Here is an 18907-nt window from a genome sequence, read left to right as displayed (position 1 = left end):
AAATGAAGGCAACATGGCTTAGGAGCCTTGATCCCTGTAAGATCAGGACTTGAAGAGCTCTGTGCAAGCTGGAAAAGCTTGTCTCTTTCACCAACAGAAGTTGATCCAATAGAAGATATCTTCCCCACTTTGTCTCTCTTACGGTTATACCAAGCACACACACTGAGGTTAACAGTTACAAGGCCATCAGTTGACAGATTCTGGTGACAACATAATAGACTAAACATGTCAAGTGGCTTGTGATCTACCAGCAGAGAGAAGCATTTTTTGCCATGGGCAATTACTGTTTTATTGTTATATGGATCATACACAATAAAAGCATGAGAACACACATATTCATATCCCTTCACTCCTGCTCAACTGTGCCTTTTTGCCACCACATCAATGTCAAAACGGTACAAGTTCCATCACTTTGCCACTTGCACCCACTGTGCACCTTTCATGTCACTATGGAACTTAGCTCACTTTATGCAACATATCAATTACAAGTCAGCTAGTGTTTACATTATAAACTGCTATTCCCATGGATTTACAACAGCCATAGATATTCCATTTGGCTCAAACTGGATGGACAAATTCCAAGCCCAAGAACAGTTTTCATACCTCAACTTTTCCCACACCCATACAACAGCGCACACATTCCTGCACCTTTGGATCAAAGAAAAAAACCTGAACATTCAAAGAAAGAAAAACGAGGAGTTTCCAGTGCATATTTTGCTCTGTCACAATCCAAAAATAGTCCTGTTAAAATGAACTGCATTTGGCAAGCAACTGATCATTTATGGAAAAAGAAAACCAACACAGTGCTTTTTAAATATCTGCAAAACACTTACTGAACAGTAAATTCTTCTTCATTGAATTTTGAAATATACAAATATATATTATATATACACACACACACACACACACACACACTGTGGATACCAGGCATTCTAAATACATAATTACATGAGAGCATCTCCCAGCTTCCACAGGAGCCATTCCAGTGAATTGTGTAAATAATATGCCTTTAAAAACCTTAATATATGAATATAGATTTACTAGTTGTGGAACAGTTATATATACCCGAGAGACCAGAATACACTTTTTTTAAAAAAACACCCTGTCTAATTATGAGTTTACCAGAGAGACTAGAAGGGCCCAGAGCAAATTAATACTTTTATAACTTTTAGAGAAAGCGGTTTATTTTTTGTTTTTGTTTAGAAATAAGAAAAATGTAAGAAATAACTGTAGGTCTTAATTAAGCCAACAGGAAAACACAGAAAATTCACAGTTAGTGCTGATGTTCGCTTGCTATTGCAGGATGCTGTGCTCTGAAGTTATTTAAAGCAAACCAAACAAAAACCAAATAATTCAGACTTGATTAGCTGATGCCTTTTTTGAGGAGCCTTTTTATTATTTTAAGATCAAAGTTCTAAAATGAAAAGAGCACAATAGCCTCCTCAAAAGGTAATGATTAGGAGGATATCAGTCGGCTTTCACGCTGACAACTCTCAGCTGAGGATACGGCTTCAGAACTATGGAGAAAGCAAGGTTTCAACCCTGTCGTAACTGTTGTTCTTCGAGATGTATTGCTCACGTCCATTCCATGCTAGATATGCACACTGAGTGCACAGTTGTCGGAGATTTTTCCCTTAATGGTATCCAGAGGACGGGCTCTAGTGCTCCCTGGAGCCGCATGTGTATGTGCCAGTATAAGGGGCGCTGCTGGCTCCACATCATCTCAGCTCCTTCTTGCCGATAATGCTGACACAGGGGTAGGATGGAAGGTCATGGAATGGACATGAGCAACACATCTCAAAGACAACAGTGCTAGGTGTCTCACAAACAGTACCTTCAGAGATGGGCTCAGGGTTTTTGGACCTGCTGACTGCAACACCACTCTTCCAAAACGGGCATTATCACAGACCTGCTGGATGAGGGGGTAGTGGGACATGAAGGTATGGACTGACAACCATGGTGCTGCTCCGCAGATGTTCTGGATTTGCACTTGTGTGAGGAATGCTGCTTAAGAAGCCTGAGCTCTCGTGGAATGAACAGTTACAATGGCTGGAGGCGGAACCTTCATCTGCATGTAACAGGCCCAGATACAGGCAGTTCTCTTATCCTTTCTGCTGCTGCTACAGAGTTGCATAGGTTTGGGACGGGCTTAGTCCTCTCAATATAGAAGGCTAGGGCTCACCTAACATCTATTGTATGGAGCCGACGCTCCTCGGTGGTGTGAGGTTTTGGAAAGAAGACTGGAAGAAAAGTATCCTGGTGGTTGTGGAATTGCAACAACACCTTTGGAAGGAAGGCCGGATGGGGGCACAGCTGCACCTAGTCCTTGTAGACACAGTATAATGGGGTTCTGATGTCAGGGCTTTGATCTCAGAGACCCTTCTGGCCGAGGTGATCGCCTCCAGGAAGGCAATCTTCCAAGAGAGAAGCAGCATGAAACAAGATGCTAACGTCTGGCTTGAATGGAGGCCCAGTGATCTTAGACAGGACCAGGTTTAAATCCCATGGGGGAATTGGGTCACAAACCTGAGAGTAGAGTGTCTGTCCAGGCCCTTGAGAAACCTGAGTGTCATCTCGTGGGATAACACTGATTTGGCCCTTCACTGGAGAGTGGAAGGCTTAGATGGCTGCCAAGTGATCCTTAATAGATGAGAGAGTTATATCTTAATGTTTTAGATGGAGCAGATAGTCCAAGATGGTCTGCAGAGAAGACTGGGATAGAGAAAGATTCCGCTTGAAGGCCTAACAAGTGAAACATTTCCATTTATCCAAGTAAGTGGCCCTGGTGGAAGGGTTTCCTGCTACCAGTGAGACTTGTCAAACCTGTTACAAACAGGCCTGCTCTTGAGGGTTGAGCCACACCGCAACCATGCCATCAGATGCAGGAAGATGAAGTACGGGTGAAGCCAAAGGCCAATGCCCATGGTCTTGTGAAATCAAGTCTGGACAGGATGGGAGCATGAGTGGTGTAGCCACTGAGGGGTCCAGAAGTGTACCAAACAAATGCTGGCATGGCCATGCGAGAGCTATCATATAACTCTCCCCTAGCCCTGCTTGATCTTTAGGAGATCCTGTGAACCAAGGGGACTGGTGAGAAGATGTACAGTAGACGGTCTGCCCATGAGAGCTGGAAGGCATTGAAGAGAGAGCTCATGCAGCAAACAGAAATGATAGCACTTCCTGTTCTGTCTGGTAGCAAACAAGTCCTCCTCTACAGCCACCACACCTAGGAGGGCTTGCACTTCCTGGACAAGAAGCTGCTTGTGAGAAGGGTCCCTGAAAAGGGCCTGCGTAGTGATGGCTTGGTGGATGAAAACTAGAGGGTGTAGCCAACTGTTATAGTGCTGAGTACCCAATGGGCCAATGTTACGCAAGACCATGGTGGGTGGAAGAGTGACAGGTAGTCCAAAAACAAAAGGATGGATGGATCCAGAATTGAGACTGGTACGTTATCCTCCAGCATACCTTCAAAAGGCCTGCCTGGCCCTGAAGGGGCATCTATGTGAGCCCAACTGGGAAGCTGAGGCAGAAGGTTGGGGCTGATGACATCTACAGCTCTTTTCCTTTCTTTTGTGGGGCTCCTGCCTGGGAGGCACTGGGAATCTGGGAGGCTTTTGGGGCCTAAAGTGATTCCCAGAGACTGGGGGCATGTAAAGGCCAGAGAGCAAAGAGTAGTGCTCAAGTCTTTGAGGCCATGAAGCTTGGAGTCTGCTTGTTCAGAGAAAAGGACGTACACTTGAAGGGGAGGTCCTGGACTGCTGCACTTCGTGAGAGAGGCCCACTCACTGGAGCCATAAACCATGCTGGTTAAAGATACGTAACTGGAGGCTACCAGCCAAATAAACATAGTGTCCAAACAGGCCCAGTCTCTTAGCCTCTTTATTTTTGGGGGTTGTGCTCAACTGCCCCACCTGTCCCACTTGTTTGCAGCAGACACCACCAGGGACTGGGGTAGGGGGAAGAGGGGTGCACACAAGTACAGGTATTCAAACCCACTGGCCGGTATATAGTAGTACTACTCTGCCCTTTACTCCTGGGGGAATTCTGTGCCACTGCGCATTCACAGAATTCATGTCCCCCGCAGATTTCTTTGCTTCCCCATAGAAAAATGACTTTCTGACAGGAAAGCAAAGGAAAGCTGCAAGAGCAGTCACACACCACTCCCTAGTTGTGCAGGTACAATGGAAGCTGTGAAGCCAGCACTCTGAGCGGATTGGGAGGGCAGCACAGGAGTCTGAGACTGCCCCAGGAGAGGCTGGTGAGCCTGGCATAGGGGCTACCTTAGCTGTCCCTGAGCCAGCCACACCAGCCACTGCAGAAGTCACAGAAACTGTGGCCTCTGCGACAAAACCACAGCCTGACATCATTGATGTCAGTGGTGGGTTCTCCCATTCATCTTTCATATCAACCTATAGCTAGTAGGTTTAGTCCTCTGACTAGTAGATGCTTGGTAAATTTTACATGCCCTGCTATACCTATGAACTCTATCCATCAAAGTGATTTCCCCCCCACTTCCTATTCATTTCTGGAGTTGCTCTTAACTCTTCCTTCTCCTGTATTATACTGAATATTCTCTAAGGCCATGTCTACACTACATAGTTAAGTTGACTTCAGTTACGTCAATGATCATAAACCACTGTAATTACACCGTAGGGGCAGCAATGATGCAAGCATGCAGGGCCATAAATCGTCTCCTGTTATGAATGACTCTGGGCAACACGTGGGAAATAGTGGATGACTATGCGGCAATGGGATTCCCTACCTGCAATAGTTAGCACACATTTCCCAATGTTGGCTCCAGACGATCCTGCGACAGAGTACAACAACAAAAAGGGATACTTCTCTATGGTATTGCAGATGCTGGTGGATCACCAGGATCGTTTCACTGACCAATGCAAGATGGTCAGGGAAGGTGCATGATGCACGCATCTTCAGGAACACTGGCCTATATAGAAATCTTCATGCAGGGACTCTCTTTCCAGGCCAGAAGATTCCAACAGGGAATGTGGAAATGCCCATAGTGATCCTGGGAGACCCAGTCTACCCCTTAGTCCCGTGGCTCATAAAGCCTTACATTGGAAACCTTAACAGCAGCAAGGAGTGCTTCAGCAACAGGCTTGGCAGGTGAAGAATGACTGCAGAATGTGTGTTTGGCAGATTAAAGGGTTACTGGCACTGCCTTTTTGACAGCTTAGACCTCAATGAGAAAAATATTCCCATGGTCATAGCAGTCTGCTGTGCTCTGCATAACATTTGTGAAACCAAGGGAGAAAAGTTTCCCCAGGGATGAAGCACTGAGGTGAATTGCCCAGTGGCTGATTTCAAGCCAGATACCAGGGCTATTCGAGGGGTTCAATGGAGCACGGGGGGAGGGGGGAGGAGAGGGAGGGAGGAGCTATTCAAATAAGGGAAGTTTTGAAGTAGCATTTTGACAATGAGCCCAAGTAACGTGTCTTTCTGTAAAGCATTGAGCCAGGCACTGTTTACTTGCCACCTTGAATGACCCCTGTAATGATTCCTGCCTGAGCGTTAACTGTAGTCTGCAAATGGGCCAATTGCCACTGTGTATGAATTTCTGTTGTAACCACCCTGTGTAGGTCACAAATAAAGAATCACTGTCTTTGTAAGACTAAATTTTTATTAAACAGCAATACACAGATTAACATTTCTCAAACGGGACATGGCAGTGAGCAACACTCGCTGAAATGAGGATCTCATAGCTGAACGAAAGTCCATATGTAATTATGGAAAATGTCCCTGGGGTGGAGCGCAACGGGTACTGTGACTTACTGGGAACGTGAGAGGAATGTGTGTGGCAAGTTTGGGGAAGGCAAGGAAGGAAGTTCTGTATGGGCTACAGGGACAGTCAAGTGTACCACCTGCAGCGTAATCAGGGACCTCAGCATCTCTGTTTGGTCCTCCATGAGCTTGATTATCCACTCCTGACTGTCTCCTCCCCTGGCTACCCACTTATAGTTTCTCGTTTATTGTCTCTCTCCATGCTCTGTGCTCGCTATGAGCCAGATCTGATGATTGCAGCATTTTGTGAAACACTTCTTCCTTACTTCTCATTTGCCTCCTTATCAGACAGAGGCACTCCACCAGTGTGTAGGAGCTGCCCCTCAAGAGCACATCTGCAGAAGTAGAAGAAACAATACACAGAGTCAGTATTGTCACAGTCTTGAATCATAAAAGTGTCATACACCTCTTTCTCAAACACCCAGCACAGCCAGAGCACTAAATATGGTGAGATCAGCCCAAAGATGGGGTGGTGCAAAATGGGACAAAGGGTATGGGTGGTTTCAGAAGGGGATCAGTACAAGGACCTAAGGCCACTCTTCTCAATACTGGCACCGTTTTCCATAGGCGGGGTCAACTGAAGCTGAAATCACACTACTGAGGGTAACCAAACATGCAAAGCTGCATCTCCTGCATGAGTGCAGCTTCAGACCAAGTCTGTATGCTGCTAGCCTTTGTGCTGCTCTGGTTCCTCCAGAATAATTGCCGATTGGCATGGCAAAGTTTCCTACAATGGTAGAAGAAACGAAGGAGCTCTACCAAGGAACCTTCAGCAGAGGGACCGCAGAGTATCTGCAGGAAAGTTCCCTAGAGCTCTCTATGGAGGGTTCCCAGGAGATCTCGGTGTGCATCAACAAACTTTTCTGCAGGGCCCCCATTGTGTAGCTGCACAGCGGAATGCGAAGCAAATGTAAACAGCACCTAGTGTTGTTAATCTCCATCCCTTCTCCCACATGCATCATGTAACAAAATAAAGGACATCTCTTCCTCATATAACAATGCACTATGAAAGAAAAATGAGTACTTATCGGAGCTCCCCTCCCTGCTTCAGGCACACCAGAACCGGACTGCTGGGACTGGCTAGACCCCTCCGGAGTAAAAAAAAATAAAGTCCTGACTCACCACTCCACCAGAGGAGCCTATCCCACATTCTCCTTGAATTCGACCTCCTCATCCATCAATTCATCCTCGGGTTGACTCTGCTGGCTACTGCCTCTCGTCCTCCTGAAGTATCCATGGAGCTGTTGACGGTGGAGGTGGGGTCACTGTGGAGGATGGCATGCAGCTCCTTGTAGAAGCATGTTTTTGGCACCACACTGAGTGATGGCTGGCCTCCCTTCCCTTCTGGGACGCTGGCCTCAGCATCTTGATCTGAGCATGGCACTGCTGCATGTCCCTTTCATGTCCCTTCTCATCCATGACATGAGCAATCTGCTTGTAAGTGTCCAAGTTGCTATGGCTGGATAAGAGCTGCAACTGCACAGCCTCCTCTTCCCACAGACCCAACAGATTCAGCAACTCCAGTATACTCCACACAGGTGCCACTTTGCTGCAGAAAGCTGACATGGTCAGCTGGGAAGATGCAACGGGAGCTGTCCACGCCGAGCAAACAGGAAGTGGAATTTCAAAAATTCCCATAGCTTTAAAGGGAGAGGGGGACATGCCTGTCTACCTGGGTGCAGGGCAGTGGAGTAGAAACTGCTTACCAGAGTAGATATGAGGGGCATTGTGGGACACTTCCTGGAGATGACATAAGAAAATGCAGTGTCTACAATGACACTGTGTTGCTCTAGCTTTGTCACAAAATGCTCAATGCCGTCATCAAGGTGGTTTTATTATGTCTGCATAGCAGGAAAGCAGGACAGTTAAATCGGCGGGAGGAGCATTGCAGACACTTCCACTGTTTTGTTAACAAGACTGTATAGTGTAGTGTAGACAAGGCCTAACACTCAGATACCTTCCCAGTTTACCATATGTTTTAAAGCGTTTCCAGCGCTATAGCAAGTTTATTAGGTAATACTCTTAATAACCAAAGCTGATGGCCCCGGAATGGACTGATTTGTATATGTTCAGATTACCCAAGTATTTCTTTACCTGCACGGGATCCGGGAGGAGAATGTCAGTTTCAGATGTGGCGGAAGAGTGTGTCTCCCCACCCAGAGTCATTATGAGAGGTTCTCAGGCTTGGTCTACAGTACAGTTAGGTTGACGTAAGGCAGCTTATGTCAACCTAATTATGTTAGTGTATGCTCTACAGCCTTGCTCCCACTGATGTAAGTACCCTACTACACTGACATCATAACTCCAAGAGAGGTGGGCTTATGTCGGTGTAGTCAGGGCGAAGCAGTGTCTGTGTAAACACTGCACTACTTACAAAGGCTATTGGCTGTAATTCTTGTCAATTTCACAGCTCCAGCCATGAAAATCACAAGAAAACTGGGTTGTCATGGAGGTAGGAGGGTGGCTCCCTGCTGCCAGCTGGGCTGATGCCTGCCCAGCTCCCTGCTCCACAAGGAGGAGGCTAGCGTGGACATGAACCACTAGAGTAATTACTTGCAGTGGTTGTAAATTGACCTAACATAGGTCGCCTTACATTTCTAGTGTAGACACGCCCTCAGGTGAGGAGGGGTTTCTTGACCAAAGAAGGAGATATAGCCTGTCCTAATCATAACACACACAGGATTTCCCAGTGATGGTTACAAATTCCTTCAAACACCTAGCAGAGACTACACCTTACTTAAGGAATCTTACAATTTAATTGTTGGAAATTGATTAAGTGCCTCTCCCGGAATTTACAAGCTTTACTGTCTGTGCCAGTGGATAGTGATGTTTCCATGAATTGTAGCTTTTTGTACCACAGAGCTTATAAATACCATGAAGTGCATCTGTGGCTCTTACGAATGCAGATGCCATACCCTTCCTTAGAGGTACTGAACAAGTTAGAGACTTTCAGACTACACCTAGACATTCAAAATGACTTTTACATGAATAAAGATTCTGTGCTCCAACTCATGAAAAGCAGGCTTATGAGCGATTTCTCATTGAGCTCTGAAGTATGGAGGTATCTGAAGTTCCTATATCAAGGTTCTGTATTAAGCAGGCTAAAAATATTCAACTTTTCAAAAAGTGAACACATAATTATGACTAAGTCCTAGTTTTTAACTGCTGACCCTTCACAACTTGCCTATTTCTGCACTCTCATATCTTACTGTCTCCCCTCCTTGCACCTCCTCCTCACCACCAGCCTCCATTTGTCTACTTCTCCCCAACACCTTTACGCTTTCTTCCATGCCTGAATGCCCTCTATAGGATACTAACCTTGGGTTCAATGCTTCATTTGCTGTAATTGAACAGGAATTTATTAATATTTATACAGGGAAATGAATGTGTAAAGTACCAGCTGTTCATTATTAAGTATTGAGCAACTATTGTCCATTTTGCTATTTATACTGCAGCAACACCTACCAGCTCCGCTCAATGACCTGTTGCATTAGGTCCTATACACACATTTAATTTAACAATAAAAAACAAAAAACAGTCCCTACCTCAAAAAGCTGAAAATCTTAATACATGACAGGAGACAGTAAGTGAATTGAAAGGAAGGGTTACCTAACAGTTAGGGTGCCATCCTGGGACTCGGGAGAGCTAAGTGCAATTCCCTGCTCTGAGTCAGACTTCCTCGGTGGTCTTGAGCAGTCACTTGGTCTCTCTGTGCCTCAGTCCCCCTTCTGCAAAATGGGAAGACCAGCGCTTCCCTGCTTCACGGGGTGTATTGAGAATGAATGCAGTAAGGATTGTGAGGCACTCAGATACCATGGTGCTGGGGGCCAGAGAAGCACCTAAGCTAGACAGATACAAGTGGCAAAGCAGGAGAATGAGAGAACAGTGAAAAGATCACATTTAGAATAAGCAGCAGAAGCCCTGACACATTAACTGCCTAACCACATTGGATTCTAAACTAGTGTGAAGGCATACTGAGGCTGTAAGGGGAACCCCACACTTGGGACTTATCTTCCCTAGTTCTATAGCTCCAAAAACATGTACTACTGGGAACAAACCTGCTCTGCTAGAGAGATGAAGTGGATGATGTGTCTTTTCTATCTCCATTTTGTATAATTCTATACAAACACATGGGCACACAGAGCATATGCTGAGAGATTGTTATACTATGCAACTACTACACGGGAGTGTTTTGAGGACTGCTTAAATATGTGCACAGCACTGTACATTTTCAAAGTTCTGCATGAGTGCCACATAACGAGCGCCTTATTTTACACTTTCCTCCCCAAGAAACCCATGTATGCCTTTTTAAATTCAAATAATCTAAAGTCTCTAGGTCAAGGGTAGGCAACCTATGGCACATGTGCCAAAAGCGGCATGCGAGCCGATTTTCAGCGGCACTCACACTGCCTAGGTCCTGGCCACTGGTCCGGGAGGGCTCTGCATTTAAATTTAATTTTAAATTAAGCTTCTTAAACATTTTAAAATCCTTATTTACTTTATATACAACAATAGTTCAGTTATATATTATAGACTTATATAAAGAGACCTTCTAAAAATATTAAAATTATTACTGGCACGCGAAACCTTAAATTAGAGTGAATAAATGAAGACTCGGCACACCACTTCTGAAAGGGTGCCGACCCCTGCTCTAAGTATTCATTGGAAATACAGAATATATCTTTCGGAATAAGGAAGGCATGTCAGTGACAATATTACACAATAGGGACAGAAACACTCTCTAGACATTTCTGCTAGGAAAGCTCAGCTTAAAAGGATGGATCCAGATTTCACTAAGGTCCTGGTTTTTATACCCATTATTCCAGCTGACTTGACTGACATATAGCCGATTCACATCTCAAATACCTTATCTGGTTATAGCGGCCTTTGCTGGCACCAATGTAGCTAAGGTAAGAATCAGAGTTTCCAGTATAAAACATTTGTACAGGTTTATAACTTGGCTCTAAAAATTCGACTCCAAGGTACTGTGGGAGGTAGGGAGGGTCAGATGAGCTCATTATATTAAATTCTTTATGTGATACAATACTGAGGCACAATGCATGAAGGCAAGGGGCAATTTTAAGTCTGAATTACCCTGCTGTGACCTAAACAATATTTAGTTTTCTTGTTAATGTAATCAAAGACATTTCAGCTAATTAACAGCTTTAATTTATCTGACTTCACTATTCAATTTAAAACATAGGATCTCTATATAAACAAGAATAGGAACAAAATATTTCTATTGATCATATTTATATATACATTAAACCTAAAAAACCTTTCCCTCTGGAAGTCAATTTTAGCTAGTTTTCAAAAGGCTCAGCTTTAAGGGTATGGGATGTTCCACACTGTTGGAAAACAATGCTGCCATTGGAAGAAAGAGGATTAAATCAAGAACAGGGCTGAACAAAAGAATTGCAGGTGTGTGTCTTTTACCAAAGGATGAACTTACAGGAACCCAGATAGAAAACAGAGCTTTACAGATTACTTAAAAGCCTGTTCTTTAAATCAACATGTATTTCTGGTCACCTGTATTGTATTTCCTCTAGGCCACAGATGTATAGAACACTGCTGTCTGCTACAGCACAGCAACATTAAATACAAAAACTTGCTATTAAAGGGCAGAGGGTAATGGCATTAGTGGGGGCGACCCATGCTCAAGTAGTGATCAACTATTAACTCCACTTCAAATAGGCTGAAAATATGCAAGTGTAGCCAGTACGGTTTTTAGATAAAATTGTCAGTTTTATGGATATTTATAGTATGTGTCCAATCTTGCAGAACTCCATCTTCCTCCATCTCATTTGTAATATAAACTGCTTTTAGCCCACATTAATACATTGTGTTACTTGACTACTTCTCATATTCTGTACAAGCAAGGCAGCAGATCAATACCCAGCTACACTGAGGAAACGAACCATTACCGCGGAATCCCGTTAAAAGCACACTTAGAGTACAAACTTGATACATAACCATAGCTCCATTCTATCTGAATAAATATTTAGGTTTGTGCATATTTTTAAAGTGGCTTTTTGACTCAAATCCTATTTTTAAAAGGTCATTATAACAAGGGCAATGCTAACAAGTAAGCTAAAACTAAATCAATCTCATTTCAATCTTTTACTATCTCTGCTACTTACCCAAACTATGTGTTTGAAAAAAAAAGCTTCCTCCTACCCCCACAAGGAGCCACTTGACTCCTGTAATTCCTACAGTGAAATCATGGCACTGAATGTATGATGGCTATTTCCATCATATAGGTGGGGGAGGGGCAGTGTCACAAGCACAGGTCTGTAACCTCACCGAGGGATAAAGGAGGAGAAGCAAAACGGAGGAAGTTGTTTATTAATACGCAACAGCAGCACACTGAAATCAGAAAGATACCAGCCACATACACTGATTTTTTGAATTTTTTTTAATTTGCTTCACTGTGAAAGTCTCCATATAAAAGGCTCACTTCTGAACACGACCGTTTATTTATTTATATTTACATGTATAAAATGCACACTTCCATATGTACCTGAGCACTTAGTAAAAACTTATGAAAATCTACCTCAGACACAACCTGCTTAATCTTTTCCCTACCACGCCTTCCCAGACCACCACCTAGGACCAAAAAGGATGTTGTGCCCTGTAAGACAACCAACTTGGGTTGAGACTGACAGTAACTGCGAAGTTGAGGTCCCTCTACTGAACTAACCTGCCTCCTGCCCAGTTATGTTTAAATTAAGAAAACATTAGCATCAGTGTCCTAGCTGACTTTCAGTACTGTGAAGGACTATGGAGAAAGAGATGGTTTCTCAGTCAGCCAGGGTGCAAGCCCCAGAGAACCCTGTGGAATATCAGAAATTTACAAAGGTGCATTTGTTATATTAAAGACCACTGCTTTGGATTAATAATATAGGACCCGATCTCCATTGCCTCTTGAGCATTCAAGCAATCTTAACTCCACTGAAATCAACAGAAGTTAAGAGTACGATGTACCTTGAAGGATCAGGTGCTCAGTTAATACTCATAAGATAGCGAGACACAACTGGAAAGACACAAGACCATCAATAACCCCACTCAAACCTGTTATAAAATTGATCTTGTGAGATTACATTTATTGTTTTTTATTTTCTCCCATCCACAACAAGTGACTTGTCTCTTTGTCTGTTTGTTTCTATTGGGCTCACAGTACCATAGATCCTTTCAACACCACCCTTAATCATTTTCACAACTCTAGTTGCCACGACAACAGGATGCAGCTTATCTGTGCTGTTTTCATTTTTCCAGTTTTCGTTGCCATAACAACGCAATCATTCTGGCTTCCTACAAAAACAGCAACTTTAACTCCATCTTCCCAAGGACACTGGATTCTCCCATGAAGATACATGGACAAGGATTAGCTTTATACACACAATTTTAAAATTAGAAGATTCTTTTGAAGGGAATTTTACACTCATCGAAATGAGAGGCTGACAGCAACTGCAAGAGCCCAGCTGCCGAGACATCGAAAGCTTTGCCTTTAATAATAGCTCAAGTAATATAGCATTAGGCCACTTCTGAGCAGGGACTCCCAATAGTGTCAGATTGTGTCAAACTACAGGATTGTTATGTGATGTGAGCAAATGTCCACACTTGTTTCACCCAATCAAATCTGAATTAGGCTCTAGATGGGAGTCTCATGTGTATTAACCCACTGACCTTCACATTATTACCAATACCATACAGTCTTACATTTGAAGACTCATTTTAATTCTGTAATCTGAGCTGTTGCTGCAGATTTCTTTTCAGACTCCAATCCATTCCCCCTTATGGCAATTCTGTTTTGAACTTTCCTTCATAAGAAGTGTAAATTCCTAAGATTTATGACAAAAAAGGTGATGCACACAGAACATACACATATACAAAAACCACAAATATATGACTATGCAAGATATTAGCTTACACAGCACTGTAACTCACTAGGACCTTTACATGTACTTTATAATGAGACAAGCACAAGTGTCTGGCACAATCCCTCACAAGAGATGAGAAACAGGAATACAGTCCAACCTGCTTTAGCCATGCTTGGTATCCAGAAGATGTAAGTTGGAATCCATCTTTGGGCATGCGTATTCGGGGCTAGGAGAAAATAAACATAAAAGAGACCTCCTTTTACATCTGGACCTGGCTAATCTAATCTAATTTCTGGATGATCTTAAGCAATGCAAATGTTTTTAGCCACACATGCAGTTTCAGTCCCCAGATAAGCTCCTGCTAAAAAAATCACTATTCTAGCATCAGCTTCCCTGAGGGCTTGATTCTTTTCCTCATTAGCAATGAAAACCAACATTTTCCACTATTTTACGTTATGGCCTTGCACATACTGGCACTCCTCTTAAAATCCCCCCCAAATTACAAGAAGTGCAGCTCTAATGGCAGGCGTGCTAGCATAGACCAACCAGTGGAACATTTACTACTGGACAGTGGTAAAATGCCAGCAGCTCGTCTATACGAGTGCTTCCACCACTGCCACCCTGCCAGTGGAGCTGCTCCAGCCACAGCACAATGTCAGAGATTTCAAAAACACCAGTGTACAGGCAGCCTCAGTGTGGCTGGTGGGGGTGATGGTAAATATTAGCACCAAACAAGTTACATGTATAAGATAAAGACTAACACAATCCCTACCCCCCACATTTCATACACAATTATTATTGTTTCCTCCCCTGTCACATCTAGGAAAACACAAGCCTTGAGATTGGTCCCAGTATATGATAGATGGACACGGCAATTTGTCTGTATTTTTGTCAGTTATAAACAGGTTCTCATAACACTATTTTGCAACCCAAAAAAACAAGAACTTTTATAATCTAATGGACTCAGTGCCCCTCAACATGGGAGATGTTTAGAAATTGACAAAACTGTATCTTACATAAATTGTTTCTGCCTTGAGTGTAGAATCAGAAAATGAAGTCACAGTGGACCAATAAACCTTTAACGAAATGGGGAGGATGTGGTTATCCTTGTTTTTATTTCAGACCCTACAGAGTAGGACATACACAGCTCCAGTGCTACCACTGAACAGAAGCCTGAACATTAGCAGTTCAAAAGAGATTTACTAATACTAAGTTTCTTTTGCTCACCTCTGGTAGAAATTAAACACCTTTCAAAAGCAGTAGAGAGACTAACCCCAGTGTCCTAGCCAACAATCCCTGTCAAACACAAGTTTTAATAAGCAAGACTGTGCTGGTGAGCTATTGCCAAGTATAGATCGTAGGCAAATGTGGCAGCTGAGTCTCTGCATTAGCAATATTTAACGCACTACTTGGACAGCAGAAACACGACATGCTTTAGTGCAGTGGCTCTTACCTTTTCCAGACAATTGTACCCCTTTCAGGAGTGTGAGTTGTCTTACGTACGCTAAGTTTCACCTCACTTAAAAACGACTTGCTTACAAAATCTGACATAAAAATACAAAAGTGTCACAGCACATGATTACTGACAAATTGCTGACTTTCTCGTTTTTACCCAAATCAATTAGAATATAAATGTTACTTACATTTCAGTGTACAGCATATAGAGCAGTATAAACAAGTCATTGTCTGTATGAATTTTAGCGTGTACTTACTTTGCTAGTGCTTTTTATGTAGCCTGTTAAAAAACTAGGCAAATATCCAGATGAACTGACGTTCCCCTGGGAAGACCTCTGTGTACCCCCAGGGGTACGCGTACCCCTGTTTTAGTGGACTGAGTACATGGGTGGGAGCAGGGTGCTCCTGAGTCCTAACTCCAGCTCTGTCACTCGCTTGACAGGTGGTTAGCTTGTCCCTGTAAAATGACGGTAATACTGATTTAACCCATCTCACAGGGCCGTTACAATTAGCTGATGTTTCTACACACATCGCTATTTACCTATTCAATGGAAGTGCTAAGTATCAAGAAGGAAGCACTGTACAGCAGGGGTTCTCAACCTCTCTCTTTCGGAGCCTCCCCGCCACACGCTATAAAACCTCCACAGCCTATCTGTGTGTCAACTGATTTTTTTGCATATGGAAGCCAGGGCTGGTGTTAGGGGGTAGCAAATAGGGGGCCTGCCTGGGCCCCACGCCACAGGGAGCCCCATGCAGCTAAGCTACTCAGGCATCAGCTTCAGCCCCAGGTGGTGGGGCTCAGGGCCTCGGGCTTCAGCTTTCTGCCCTGGGCCCCCTGTGAGTCGGATGCTGGCCCTGCCTGACAGACTCCCAGAAACCTGCTCATGGTGGGGCCCCCAGACCTGTGGCAGAACCACTGCTGTACAGGACCACATTTTGTTTGATATTAAGTACTGTAGTCACTTTTTCCTTAAAGAATCAAAAAAAAATCTCAAAATTAAGCCAAAATAATGATCTTATGACTAAGGCAAAGTGCTGGGAGTCAGGCCTGGATACCAGTCCAGACTTACCATCGACTACCAAATGGGCAAATGGGCAAATGGCTTCACTTCTCTCTATACTTCAGTCCCCTCAGCTGTAAAAGGGGGGTAATACTAACCTACCGCATAGGAGTGGCATGCTGCTTCATGTTTACAAAGCACACCAAGATGGGGCAATTTAAATAACCGATTTAAATTTATTATTTAAACCACTTGGATTAAAAAAAACTCAGGCTAAAGCTTTCTTTGTAAAACTAATTTGAAAATTCACACAATTGAAACTTTGATTAAAATATATAATGAAGTAAATTAAAAATGCTGTTCTCAAAATGCTGCTACTGGTAGAGTGTCTTACTGGAATTTTATAAAGCTGTTATAAGCAAAAAAACCAAAATAAAATCCTGAAAATTAAAGGCCTAATCCTGCAAACACTGAGGCCTGGTCTACACTGCAAACCTACATCAGTACAACTACGTCACTCAGTAGCGTGAAAAATCCACCGACCTGACCCCCCTGCCATGTAGACTGTGTAGTGTTGGCGGGAGAGCTTCTCCCAGTCACATAGCTACCGCCTCTCGCAGAGGTGAATTAACTACACCCACAGGAGAAGCTCTCCCGTTGGCGTAGGCAAATCTTCTGCAAAGCACTGGGGCTACGCTGCTGTATGTGAGGACAAGCCCTTACTCAGGCATTTAACTTTATTTACATAGCAGTCTTACTGATTTCAGTGGGACTACTCTTGCTTAACTTTAAGCATGCGCACAAGTGTCTGCAGCACCAAGCTAAATTTTTATTTTTGTTAAAAACATCTCTTAGTTGCATAAAATCTTTGTCATCTCAAAATAAAGTCACCTCAGATATTAATAAAAGGTTATTTAGACTTTCAGAGGATTAACAAAGTTACTGTAAACTTTTTTATGAACACAGGCCGATTTTACAAAAATAGGACCCTAAACTTTGGTTCCCAGCCCATATTTGGAACCAGAGCATCTAAGTAACGTAGGTCTAGCATACATAGCTTTTGTAACAGTGTAACTCATTTGGTTAGGGGTGTGATCTTGTACCAATATTACTGGTACAACTCCTACTGTGGATACTGTTATCAAGGTGCCTCGTACCAATATAGCTTGTTCCTCTTCCTTATATGGGAATATGCTATGCCAGCAAGAGACACCTTTATACTGGTATAACTGCATCCACACTACGGGCTCTGCACCATTTTAACTAAACTGGTGCAACCAGTGCTCCTCAGGGCTTGTGTACACTCACGTCCTGTTAACTTCAAAGTGCAAATTCTGTTGGAAGAGTATAGTTAGGTGAAAGCATTTCAGCTCTGATTTCTGGAAATGTAATATATTTGGGAGGAGGTGTTGGTTGCTAAAATAAAGGATGGGCTTTTTGTGTATCAATTTTGTGTTTGAGTTGTCCCAGTAAAGATGAGAATGAGGCCCCAAAAGTAGCGTTTTCAGCATAAATGAGCAGTTTAAGTAGGGAGGCCTGGAAAACAGCAACTCTGACAGACCTATGAGCGATAACAGAACTACAGCTCCAAATGACTCAAGTGGGAGATGTGAGGTTGGCACTTCTGGAAAAAAGGCAACTTATTTAGTTGCTTAAGTATGGGCTGAGCCTTGTCTACAAGACACAGCTGCACCACTTTAACTAAAATCACCTTTTAAATTAATCACTCAAATCTTTCAGATTTACTGTTTTTCAATAATTTTGCAATTCTATCAGAAAAGCAATCAATTGGCTTAGCAAGATCTACTCTTCTTTCTATAAATATATACTACTTATTTCTCATGGTTTCATTATTCTCCACTAAGGAGTGATCTTAATATTTGCTCCATTATTGTACATGTGACAGAAGTTAGTCTTACCGGGGTGGTACCTGCCAAAATAACTTTTCTTTCTTCCTTTGATAACTGGTGCTACTTTTTCTTTCCCTTGAATCTTACAGTACTTTAAAACACATAGCTACCAGTGGTAAGTCAGTTAATTTGCTAACTCCATTAACAGTTTTGTGACACAGCCATCATCTGCCCTGTATCAGTAGCTTATCTGTAGTGCCTTCCTTGCTTTGAAAGCTGCTTATCATTATCACTGAAGACTGATTTTAAAAAGGAGTTCACACTATCTTAGCCTTTTTTTGAGTCAAATTTAATCTCCACTTGTATTTATTAATAGGCCTACTTTCTCTCTAGCACTTCTTCCTGCCCCAACCCCCAGTTATATTAAAACCCTTGTTATTCCCCATAACCCAATGGACCAGAATAACTCATTTTGTTTTTTGCTGCCCTTGTCTTTTCCCTACAAGCATTAGCTGACTGTATTCTTCTTTAGTTACCTCGTCCCCTTTTCCAGGTTTAACCTAATAGATTTTATAGTCCCTTGTGAGGTCTGGAATGGCTGACTTCTGAGAATGAGTCAAGATTTTAAAAATCCTGTGGAAGCCCCTTATTTACCCTCCAAAAAGCTGATTTTTAGAGGATATTAAACTACAGGCCCGAGTTCCTATTTTCTAAGCCTAACACAGCCCCTGAAGGCTTACAATATTTGAGTCACAGCTGGAGCTGTGGTTACTATACAGTTTAAATATCCACCACTTCACAGTGCAATTTGTTTTAAAAATCAAATCAGACACCGTGTCATAAACAAGTGCTAATTAAGTACCCAGCAGGTACAGCGATCCTTGTGCAAGAAGGGTTCTTAAATATCTGTATCTCCACTTCG

General features: G+C 43.0%; 1 protein-coding gene across 15 annotated transcripts in view; it reads right to left on the bottom strand.

Moving 5' to 3' along the window:
• The window catches only part of BTRC (beta-transducin repeat containing E3 ubiquitin protein ligase), a 179160-nt gene that overhangs the window by 137519 nt on the left and 22734 nt on the right, over nucleotides 1-18907 (bottom strand). For 8 of the 15 annotated variants that reach the window (XM_050958049.1, XM_050958052.1, XM_050958057.1 and 5 more), the window contains one exon: nucleotides 13837-13905. The exons of 6 other annotated variants lie outside the window; for them this stretch is intronic. In XM_050958049.1, coding sequence (XP_050814006.1) covers nucleotides 13837-13905 — 69 coding nt within the window. Of the gene's footprint in view, nucleotides 1-13836; nucleotides 13906-15391; nucleotides 15592-18907 lie in introns of all 15 variants that reach the window. One more of the 15 variants, XM_050958055.1, reaches the window with a different exon arrangement.

The sequence above is a fragment of the Gopherus flavomarginatus genome, chromosome 6 (genome assembly GCF_025201925.1).
Source record: "Gopherus flavomarginatus isolate rGopFla2 chromosome 6, rGopFla2.mat.asm, whole genome shotgun sequence".
NCBI lineage: Eukaryota > Metazoa > Chordata > Testudines > Testudinidae > Gopherus > Gopherus flavomarginatus.
Note: the sequence above shows the minus strand (reverse complement) of the source record. Positions and strands in the feature narration are given on the sequence as shown.